This window comes from Schistosoma mansoni, assembly GCF_000237925.1.
Source record: "Schistosoma mansoni, WGS project CABG00000000 data, supercontig 0125, strain Puerto Rico, whole genome shotgun sequence".
NCBI lineage: Eukaryota > Metazoa > Platyhelminthes > Trematoda > Strigeidida > Schistosomatidae > Schistosoma > Schistosoma mansoni.
This window is the reverse complement of record NW_017386034.1, coordinates 137,738-150,342: the sequence shown is the minus strand read 5'-3', so window position 1 is coordinate 150,342 and position 12,605 is coordinate 137,738. Positions and strand designations below refer to the sequence as shown.

The 12,605-nt window shown below is 29.8% G+C and overlaps 1 protein-coding gene across 1 annotated transcript; it reads right to left on the bottom strand.

Moving 5' to 3' along the window:
* Positions 1-877: 877 nt before the first annotated feature.
* On the bottom strand, positions 878-1,012 carry Smp_198830 (hypothetical protein; the record flags this gene model as incomplete). The annotated part of the gene is made up of 1 exon (XM_018790275.1): positions 878-1,012. The coding sequence occupies one exon, from the start codon at positions 1,010-1,012 to the stop codon at positions 878-880; it is 135 nt and encodes a 44-aa protein (XP_018646346.1).
* Positions 1,013-12,605: the final 11,593 nt, after the last annotated feature.

Below are 12,605 nucleotides of genomic sequence, written 5' to 3'. Positions count from 1 at the left end.
TATGTATAATACAGAAATTTGATGTGAAAAGATTTATTGATTGGTTAAATAAAATGAAGTTTAGCTTAAAAATGTATCTGGTGATGACCATCCTCCCCAAAAGTATGCAATTTTGTAAACTAAATAGACAAATCTTTATGTGCATGAAGGGTTTGCTAAGTGGTAACAAGATTTGAGTATTAATTTTTAAAATGGAAGAAATTAATTTTACTAAGTGCAAAGTGATGTTTACTTAAACTCCCATTATTTTCCAAATTTATCTTTAGATCTACATTTAATTTTTTTTGAGGAAGTCATTTTGATGGATCTTGACAGTAATGCGAAATATTAGGCCACTTGGGTATCAACTAACCATTAACAAAAATACAATGATTAAAAATAAAAATCCGCAGATTCTTTTTACTAAAGTCTCTGAGTCCTCTGATTAATTACTTTTTACTAAAACTTTATACAAATTCAGTTATACTGTGGTGTGGTCTACTTATACCCAAATGAGCAGTATATGGTGATGGTCAGACATAGAATGTATTTTGACAGAAGATTGATAAGAAAAATACAGGAACGAAGCGCAGTCGGTATGAAAATGCAAGAACAATGAAATCAGAGAAGACGGAGTGATATTTGCAGAAAGAATGGTCAAGATTGAGACGATTGATTGTTATTTTGCAAATTAACTGTTTACTGTATGGTTATCGATTGTCTCCAGTCGTGTTCTCATTCACTACAATAATATTGTTCTTCGGTTGATTAAAATATTTGCTAAAAATTAAATAGTATTTATTTTCATATTATTCCTTTCAGAAAATTTTTCAACGTGGATATTGATCTGTGTCATGACCATGTTATACTGAAAAAAACTAATAAACCTCTCAGTTGTTCAAACAAGCCATTTCATAACTAATATACATCGTATTTGTTTTCGTCTGGTATGTAATGAGAAAGTTAGATAATCATATGGATACAAAGGTAGGTTCATCTTACCTGGCTTTTGTTTTGGACATATTGCAAACATTACATACTTGTTAGGCGGAGATGGATAATGGCTAGCATTGGAATCCAGGGCGCGCGCCACTTCTTATCTGAGACTCGTCAAATAGATGTAATTACATCTCAGAGTTGATGTCCTCTCCGAGATTCGAACCTAGTACAGTTCGCTTCAGACGCCATCGCATTATTCATTTAGTTACTGAGCCATGACAGCCACTAGCTCGTGCAATGAGGTGAAGTTTGATTCATTTTTGTATTGGTTGTTTGAATCAACCCATTGATGTTTACGACTGTAATTAATCAATCTCATATTGTCATATGTGCATCTTGTGCATATTGCCTCGAATTTGTCTTAAATCACAAGCATTATAAACACTCAATCATTAACACTTTTTCGGATTATGTCAGACTGTACTAAGACCAAATCTCAAAATACTAAATAATCGCACCAAAATAATAATGACGGTAATTATACTGTAAATTAAAGTATTATTCCCTTAGGAAAAAATTAAAATTTATAAGAATTATGTTCATAACAAACTAATAACAAATTAGTGCGTTGACTGTCGGTGTTAGTGTTTAAAAAATTCGTTAGTGAATATATCAGGTGGATAACTGTTCCCTGATTATGACTACATCATCAATTTGTGTGTCATTTTGCTTACCTTGGATAGATAGTGTTTAAGCTTTGCTTTTAAAAACAAAAAATGACATTTGATCCCTTGTGACAATTTATAATTTTTATAGACATAAAATAGTTCACAGACTATCAAAGTTTCCTCAAGAAGTTCAATTTCCCTATACAGTACAAAGATAAAATACAATGAACATGGTGATTTGTTTAACTTTGTCAGTTATGTCATTGAATATTTCATTTTAGTAAACGTTTTACATCATTGAGTCAATTACTGAAATAAAACCGTCTATTGTGTTGTATATTTTTCTCACTGTTATTATTCTTAAGTATTTACCATTGACAACGGTTAGTTAATACACTCAATTTTAGTATGAATTGAATTATGTAACACGTTATGAACAATCGTCACATTCAGGTTTATTGAAGCGTGTCAGTAGTATTATGTTAATTCTATTAACTACAGACTGTAAAACTGCTTCTTTAGCTAAAAATTCTTGTTTGAAAATATGAGAAAATACAAGAAGCTGAAATCTTAATCCTATAGTAAGAAATAGTGACCAGTGAAACAGTAATATATTTTAATGGGGTTATTATACTATCTTGCTACTTGGTTGAGTTACATATATCACTAACTTATTAGACAGCCATAAAAATGGAATTATTTGATCATTGTGTTATTACATGAATTGGCAGAAACTGAAAATTAGACCACGAAATCCTGAATTAGTCAAATGAAGTTGAAGAGTCTAGGTCCAATAGTATAATGAGTTGTAGATTAAATGATTAGAATTCAGAAAAGTAACTGCCGTAAAATAAGGGCTGTAGTCATAACTAACAGCAGAATATAAGATAATGAAGTGGAATATGGTAAGTGGACCAAAGTACCAGGGAACATTGTATTTTTATAAGTGTTTATTTCTCTGTACTGGATGATTTGATTATGCAAATTATAAAAATGAAATGACTATCAAGAATGTTAGCTGAGTATAGAAAGTGAAGAGCATTAATATCTTTGTCTATTTTATTAAGTAGTAACTTGCTTGCTACAATTTTTATAAAACCGTAATTATAAAGTTGCCTGTAGCGATAATTTCAGTGCATACTTCCCTCAAATATTATTCTTTTTTCTTTGCTTCACTGATATTTTATGAAACTGCTAAGTGTTAAGATTTTTACTAGATATTCATATATTTCTTTGCTATACAAACTTAATCATGAAATTTGTCTCAATTATATAGACTATCCTACAGACATATCTCTCTAGTCATAAGCTTTGGTTCCATAAGCAAACTGGATAAAGATTGCATTTTGACTATATTTAAATCACGAACGGTTAAGTACTACTTCAAATTTGTAGATATAGGCGTTTCGAATGAGTCATATTATAAGTTCGTACTTCATTTAATTGCACCAGTTTATTGAAAAAATACTTTAAAACTTGAAAACCGCATCAAATGTCTATCCTGTATATAAAAACAGTCAGAACATTTACATAACTATATGATTAGTTAGAGAAAATCAAAAATATCAAAATAATCGTTTAAAGATCCCTATTATATTAAAAGACTAATATTTGAACGAAGAATATTCTTTTCAATAAATTCTCTTCAGGTTCTACAATTATATATCCAAATTAGTAGTCCATAAAATTGGCCAGGTTAAAGGCAAAGTACATTGTTTAATGTATGTAAATTTAGGATTGTCCAACGAAATAGAATAAAATTGTTAATGTTGATGTTGACTGATATAGAATGTTAACTTGAATCTGTATATATGATGAGTGAAAATTTAAGATCTGTGATCAGAATAAATATGGGTCAGATAGGGTGAGAGAGATATGATAGTGCAATTACAATTCGATCAAGTGGAAGACTAAATTGTGTGAAAAATTAGTGAGACGTAATAAGGAGGGATCAATGCGAAGTGAATGAATCATATCTAGGGGGAATTAACATTCCTAAATTTCCATGCTTTAAACGATGTACTTTGCCTTTAACCTGGCCATTATTTCGGATTATTAATTTGGATATATAATTGTAGAACCTGAAGAGAATTTATTGAAAAGAATATTCTTCGTTCAAATATTAGTCTTTAATATCAATATACTTTCTTTGAGTTCACATAAACTTGGTCACTAAAGTTGTATGAATTAGGTACGAGTTTGTCAATCTCTTATTAAATATCAATCAAAATATTCAGTAACAACAACATAAATATTTAAGTGTATCAATAAAAATTATAGCTCAATATAACAATGATTATTTTATATTCCATTGAAATAGATCTAATTTGTTTTAATCTACATGTAAAATATTACTTAAAAATTAGTGTTTTAGTTACAGAAAGAGGTTTTTGTGGATATTATGGTAATTTCAATAGTTAATATTATGAGTCAATTAAAGCTAGACCATCATGAAAAACCTGGAAGCAGTGGACGGTTGCTTCGTTCGGTATTTGAGAGGTGAGATCGTGGATGTTCAGTGTTGAGGAGTCCCATACTAGGATGAAATGGCTGTCCAGTGTTTCTAGGTTTTCCGTGGTTGTCTAGTTTAAATGGACTCATGATCCTAACCATTGAAATTAAAATGTTTTACTTCAAATAAAAGTTCTCTCAAAGAATTTTATTTGATTTTACTAAAGAAAATAATTGATAAAATGATCATTCAAAATTGTGAGGAATATTTTCGAAAATATTTTTTTTAAAATTATCATTAAAAAAAAGTTTATTTGGCAGTTTAAAGATCCCCATAGAATATTTAAAAATGAACAGTATGTGAGCGAACAATTGTTTTCAATAACTTCATCATCAGGTATATCCAGTCTCTATGTTTACCTTGGCCTACTACTGGAGCACTGGATACCTAAACGAAATATTATAAACCTCTCCCCTTTTTTTCCTTTTGATCACCTCTATCTTAATCTTCACTGCTGAGGAGTCCCATAATAGAACGAAACGGCTGTCCAGTGCTTCCAGGTTTTCCTTGGTGGTCTAGCTTCAATTGACTCATGATTTCAACTATGCAAAATACTGAAATCTCCACAAAACCCATTCTGATCTTCACATCCATCATTCTCAATTCGTTTGTTGTAATTACCTTGATAACACCCCTTTTATTACATACAACAATCTTACTATTATTTATCATTATTATCTCAATTAACAAGATGAAATTCTTCTACTAAGCATTTTATTCACACAATTTTTTGCATTTTCATTTTTCCTAAATTACTATTATATTGATTGTGACTAGACACTTGATTACAAATCACCTTGACCTTTATTAAATGACCTTTCTAATTTACAAACAACACAATTTTGAAGTATATATATGTCGTAACAGACGCAAACGTTCACCATTTTTTAACATATAACATTGTCAAATGAATTAATAACATGCCTCATTTTGGCCTATGTAAAATATCAAAATAATTATGAACTTATAATTGTAGAGCCTGATGAACAAGTTTATTTTAGAATATAAAAGATTCCCATTGTGAAAATTAGAACAACACATGTAAGCATGTAAGCTTACAAGTTTATTTGTTTATTCTAAAAAAAAATATTGAATTAGACAGATGGGAGTGTAATTAAACTGTGAAAGAAAAACAAAAAGTCATTTATTCTAAAAAAACTACCATTCATACCATTTTTTTAAAAATTTTTTTTGTTTTTTCTCTTTTTTTATTATTATTGAATTTTCATTTTATTTTTTCTCTTAAAATAATATTTGCTAACTTATTTTTAATAAATAAATAATAAAAAAAAAGAGAGACAATGAAAAAAAACGTTTCCATTTATTTTCTATATTTTACTTATAAACCCCACAATATGATTGGTTATTTTTTTCTGAATATTTAATTGGTTAATATTTTAAATTTAAACTGTAACTTTTTATTTTTAAATATCATTTATATTTATATAGTACAATGATCATTTTAAACAATCATTTATTCATTATCTTTTTAAAGGATACAATCCTATGAAAAATGTATGAAAAGTAAAAAAAAACAAAAAACAGAAAAAAACACCAAAAAAAAACTTTTAACTAAAACAAGATGTAATTCTATGTTTTAGTGTATATAGTATGTTGTTAATAACTTTTAATTATTTAACTCATTTCATTTGGAATAATTTAATTATTAAAATAAAAATTATTTTATTGATTATTAATATTAATTTAATGTTATTCACTTTTAAAACAACTGAAATTTCACCTGAAATGTTTAATTTATTTAAATCAAATTTACCATATTATACTACTGGATCTTATTCACAAAATATTCAAAGACAAAAAGTGGAATTAATACCTATAAAATCTAATCCTGAACATGGTAAGTAACTTCATTTATGTTACAATAAATATGTTTCTTAAATTCATTTGGTATTGTTTGTTTGAATCTTCTTATTGATGTTTAGGACTGCAACTGGTCAATCTCTAATTGGCATATATGCATACTGTACGTATTGCCTCAATATAGCCTTAATTTGCAAGCATTATAAGCGAAAATGGATAGTGGCTAGCATTGAAATTCAGGACGCGCGTTTCGTCCTATTCGGGACTCGTCAGGTGGATGTACCTGAATCTTAGAGTTGATGTTCACTATGGAACTCGAACCAAGTACCTTTCGTTTCAAACGCCATCGTGTTATCCACTCAGCTGCTGAGTCCTGATAGCCACTTGCTTGTGCATTGGGGATAACGCGATGGCGTTTGAAGCGGACTGAACTGGGTTCAAGTCCCATAGTGAACATAAACTCTGAAATGCAAGTACATTCAGCTGAAGAGTCCCGAATAGGAAGAAACTCGCGTCTTGGATTCCACTGTTATCCACTATCCATCTTTGATTAATATGTTTTTTTAGTTTTAACTGAAATTTTAAAAATGTTCTAGTATTTTCAGCGTTGAGGTTGTGAAGATAGTTGGATCTCATTGAGATCAGAAACCAACATAAATTAGGTAACCGTTGCAAACCTATGTTACTAAATAATTATTTAATTTTAATATGGACACCTCAGCAATGCTTATTCGCGACTCTAACGTCAGAAATCCGATCCAAGACATATGATCTCACCAGTGAAAAATGAACTAACTGATATACATCGAGAATCTTTTAGAGCTAGATATGTATACCATTGCATTACTCATCAATGGTTTAGAAATTCGGGGTTTTACGCTCTAGACCTAAAGTTGTGGTTTTAACCCTCCGTGGTGAGGTCATGGACATGCACTGTTGAGGAGTCCCATCTAAGATGGAAGCAGCTGTCCAGTGCTTTCAAACTACCAGTGGTTGACTAACTTAGGTCAGTCTATGGTAGCGAAACTCATGGTGTAGCACATACTATTGAAAGTGTTACATAGGACGGAAATGTAAAAGAATTCGGTTTAAAATATCCTTTATTACTAAACATACAATACAGAAACTTCATCGGGACAAGGTGAACACAATTTTCAAGTAAACGCAAAAACAACTGACTGATAATAAGAGTAACCAGAGTTGTTTAATCGATAGATATCGGCAGGTGTTTTAGTATGTATGCGTTATGCTCTAAAAGCAAACAAATACGGAAACATTCCTCGCGTGGTAAAGATTATTAAGATTTGCAACCTGGATGACAACATGACTTGTTCTTATCTTTATTTGACTACTTTAAACGTAAGTACAAAATAAAACATGTTTTTTTAATTACCATTGGAAACTACTCTAAAATTTAAAAAAAATGAACAATCGGGTATCAATTTTATAGCAACCGACATGAGCTTGTTAGAATAAAAGCATTTTGTTACTGGAGCAAATAGCTTTTTTTCTCTAATAATGTAGTAGTGAAATTTAAGGATGGCTTTTAAAGATTTAAACGCATAACTTATTCAACGTTTAGTCTTAAATTTGTTTATTTTTTACAAGCGAAAATGTAATTTACTATGAAAAGATATTAACACTATTAACGTTTGTAAAGTATTTTTGAATCATGTGAGAAAGTAAAAAGCTATCGTTGTATAAATTAGTGGTTTAAAATGTATGATCATGAAGTCTACATCACGAAAAGATTTTAGTTAGACAACTATTTGGAATCTTGAGGCGCAAAACAGCTGTTTCCTTCTAATATGGCACTGTTCGATGGTAGTGAGCAATCACGAGTTCTTTTGGAATCGAACTCACTACCTTCATATCTCGCGTTTAGCATTTATTCTGAGAAAAATATTCATTTGTTTAATGTGTATCTCATTTCTGACTACATCCGACTATCACGTGGCATGAATGATATTGATTAGTTAGCTCTAGTGCTTCTATAATTATAATGCGGTCTATGTAATAAATGAGCAGAAGTTTGTATTTCAGTGAACCGTATAATGAACTGGTGGAACTATAATACTAAATATCATAAAATTGGCTTCTAAAGAATGCTAGTTTATAGTAAGAACTCTTTTAGTAATCCTTCAGCAAAAATCTTGAAGTTTTATTGAGAATTGTCATAGAGTATAGTTTAGCTAACTGGAAATGTTAAACAGCTCTACCTGGTTTACAAAATGTATTTCTTAATGTAATGATGGTACTGCTTCCTCTGGATTTCAAGCAGTATTTTAGCTAACATCATTCAGTAGAGGAAATTAATTTTTAAATTCATGTCTTAATAATATATCAATTATTCGAGTAATTTAAATTCGATAAAGCATTTTCGTTCACTGGTGTTGAATATCTGTCGGCAAAATACGAATAAATCATAACATGATATCTGTCTTTTGAGATTTTTAATCTAACTAAATAAAACTGATGTATATCTTTAGGAAACGAGCTCAAATCACGTTGATCTACTACATCTTTATACTTAATGATGTTTCTTACAGTTTTAGTTTTATGTGTGATCAGAATAACTACTTCGATAACTCTTTTTGACCCGTCTAAATAGTCCATCTTGACACAGTCTTATAAAATTATGTAATTATTTAAAAACATTCCAACTTATATTTAAGCATCTGAAAATGAAAGACAGAACTAATTTCAACAATGTTATTAGTTTCGGCGGGTTACTATAAAACAGCATATTATGTTTAAAGCTATTAATGCCACGAGGTTAATTGGTATTTAACAAATCCCCACATGAGGAACGTACATAACTTAAAATTCAATAGAACTTTCATAATGATTATGTTTGGTGTTAAGCTGAAAAGCTATTTGGTGTATACCAACTTCGTTTCTCACATACACCTATCGTGAGTTCAGTACTTACAAAAATTAATCTATCAAGTATAGGGTTGCGGAGATCATGAACCGGTCAATGTCAGACCACTACTGAAAAACTTGAAGTTGAAGTTAGACGTTAACACCGTTGGATCAGGGCTCATTAGTCGCGCGAGATCGAAGGTTCTGAGTTCGAGTCCCACGAGCATTAAGACAATCCCGCCTCAATATACAGCTGCTCAAATTCGTTGTTATGAAAAGTGTGTTTATGTATCACCTATGTTTTTCTACCCAATCTTAACCGACTAAAATGGGATGACAGAAACAAATGGAAAATCATCTTGACTGATTGAATATTGTACTTTAATCTTGACTTTAGGATGTATTTTATAAGATCAAAAATGACTACTAAACAAATTCATCCTATTTTAGGACCCATTTTCGCTAAATAAAATATTCAATAACATTACGATACCTTTTTCAGTGTTTATCTAATTTAATGTATATTTATACGAACATGAGTAGAATTAATGTATTCAGATTACATTATTAAATTATCAAAGCAGCAAAAACTGGACCATATCGACAAACCAACGTTACTATTTTGAGTAACAATAACCTAAGCTTAATGGTTATTTGTTTTCCTTGTTCAGAAAAATATAACCTAGATGATGTAACAGAATATGGTAGATAACTGCAATTCAATCAGTTTATTTGTAAAGGGTTAGAGACACTAAATGCTGACTAGCCAGATATGTGATCCTTCGTCAACTATAAGAATTTACATTCTGCGATTCCTTAACGGTGATCTCATCAAAAACATTTAAATGCAGTAACTGTTTTGACTTATCTAATCAATATTTTTCTTCATAACCCGCTCTTAAAATATCCAGAGTTGTAATTTCATATCATTCCTAAAACCAGGTATATATATCACCAGGTAACATATAATTGTCCTTAAATCCAGATTAGAACTGAAAACTTTTCCAATCAGTGCCAAAGAGAATATAAAGAAAGTTAAATCAAAAAGGAAGTGACTGTCATTGTTCTTTTTTAATATAGTAGTTATATCAGTAATTTTTTATTGATTATTACATTCCAATTCTTCAGTTATCTATATTGAAGTAACTGCTTTTTTATGATTGTACGCCTCTTTATCAATTTCATTATTTTATTTTTATATTGAAGAAAATGAATTCGGACATTGATATTAGTGTTTATAGACACATTAACTAATTGAAATAGATTTGTAACCATGTTTACAAATTGTTTCTTCATTATTCATCTACCTACTCAAAAATTTAACTGACTAGGCTTCTCAAGACTTACCGTAATGAATTTTCGTTATTTGGTTGTTGTTGTTGTGTGTTTTTTTTATTATAGAAAATCTAATTTTACCAAACGACTCACTTACTACTGTGGCTGAAATTAATAGTGTATTCATAGTAATTTAACAATTTATCTTATTTTCTGAAATGGAAGCAAAAACTAATCTTGAAAAGAAACCTTATGAACTTCAATAAAATAAAATGACATGACACAGAAATTTTGAAAAGCAATGATTAAAATAGTCTGTAGAATGACAACGCATTACAATATTCAATAAAGGATATATATTCAATGTATCCGATTGAAATTGATATGGGAAAGAGAAAGCATGGTCGCTTTTCAAGATTAATTAATCATAAAATATGAGAATAGTTTGACAGCGGTTAACACAATTAAGATAAACTGAAATAAAATATTTTTTTGAAATTTTAGTTTGATATTTCTGTTAATCATAAATTCTACATTTTTTGTTTGTCTGGATTTTTTTTCTATAGAAAATAAGAGTTTCCAAGTGAATACAATTAAGTTACCTCTTAATTAGGGTATTCATGTTGGTAACCAAAAAATAAACATATATTGTAAAGAATTAACAATTAAAAATCAGTCTCTTAATCAAACACAAATAATCTAAATATCAAAATCATAACACTCAATGAAAATAATATGAAATACATTACTAGCTTGTTCGTAAATGAGAATAGGCTGCTTTATGTTATGTCCTATGCCTTGTCAAGCCCACATATCTTATTCTAGCTTTCGGATAGACTGATTTATTCATTCTTCTTGAGTCACTTTTTACCTTGTTAATTACTTGCCTCGCCTTGATTCGATTTGAGTACAAATATTGAATAAAGCTTCATTAAGGTGAGTTGATCCACTCGCCTTCTCCATTGCGTGTCATTTTATTTTGCTTCACTTACCGATCGACGACTGCACGGAACATACATATTCAAAAATCCATTCTCGTATTTGACTTATTTAGTTCCGTTATTCTTCAACGCGATTGAAGTCGATATAATGTGCGAGGATTGTCAGCATATATTTCAATAGCAATCATCTGACGATATTACTGGAGCCAGATATTGAGCCACTAAAAAATATTACGTCACTAAATCGTCACTTAGAACACTGACTTGTACGACCTTGTTACTGTGTCAAAGCAATGACACTTTAACCAGTAGACTAGAATAGAGTCAATTCTGAGTTCTTTTGGACCCTCTGAGACAGTAGTCCCCCTACCTAACCCAGCCGGTTCAGTCCGGAACACAAATATCAGCCTCTGCTATATGAATCACGTATTTCAAACATGCGCAGATTATATACAATCAAATCAGATCGCATTATACCATAAAATAGAACATAACAATTGTACGAGATCAAGCGAAAAATGGATGTGAGAGTGAGATACTGTAACTAATAGTTCAGGGATAACTTAAGAATAATAAATCGTATAATAGTGCTTAATAATGCAAATGAAAACTTATAATAAGAGAAATATAAATATATATGATCTAGTTACCTAATAACTATACAATAAGAATAATTATATAATAACAATCTTTAAATAGTAGGCAGAGATGGATAGTGGCTAGCAGTGGAATCCAGGACGCGCGTTTCGTCCTATTTGGGACTCGTCAGCTAGGTGTACCTGCATCTCAAAGTTGATGTTCACTCTGGGACTCGAACCCAGTACCCTCGTTTCAAACTGCTAGCCACTATCCATCTCTGCTTACCATGCTTGTGAATTAAGGCTATATCGAGGCAATACGCACAGTATGCACATATGCCAATCAGAGACTGACCAGTTGCAGTCCTAACACATCGATGGGAAGATTCAAACAAACAATACTAAATGAATTTAATCTATAAATAGTTTTTAGAAGTTACCCATAATTGAATCTTCTTTGAGAATAACAGTTTATTTTTATAAATAGAAGACTGTAGTAAATTATGAAATATGATAAATTGTTCATAGTAAATCACTCTCAAATCATTTTATCTCATTCATAGTTAACATAATTTTTTGGTGAATAAAAGAAAAGAAAAAAGAAAATAGATTGCTCTTTTTGATTCGAATAAAGAATATAAAATTTTTTTCTTTTTTTCGTTTTTTTTTTCAAATTCTTCATTTCCTTTGATTTTTTTTCTTTATACTCAAATAAGCAACAAAATTTGGTCAAAACTTACTCCAGATTAAATCGTTTCTTCTTTTTCTTTTTTTAAGAAAAAAAAGGGTTGATGTTTTCTTGATTAAAAAAGAAAACATGATTTTTATTTTATTTAAAAAAAAAAGAAAGAAATATATTTATGAATAAACAAATAATTGATTTACTCTAAGCATTAAGCGAAATTTATAAATAATGAGCAAACAAAAGGAGAAACATTTTTTTTCAAAGTTGAAGTTATTTCATTTCACTTATTTACTGTATGGATGTTAATTGATTTGTAATAAATAGTATCATTGTTTATAATAA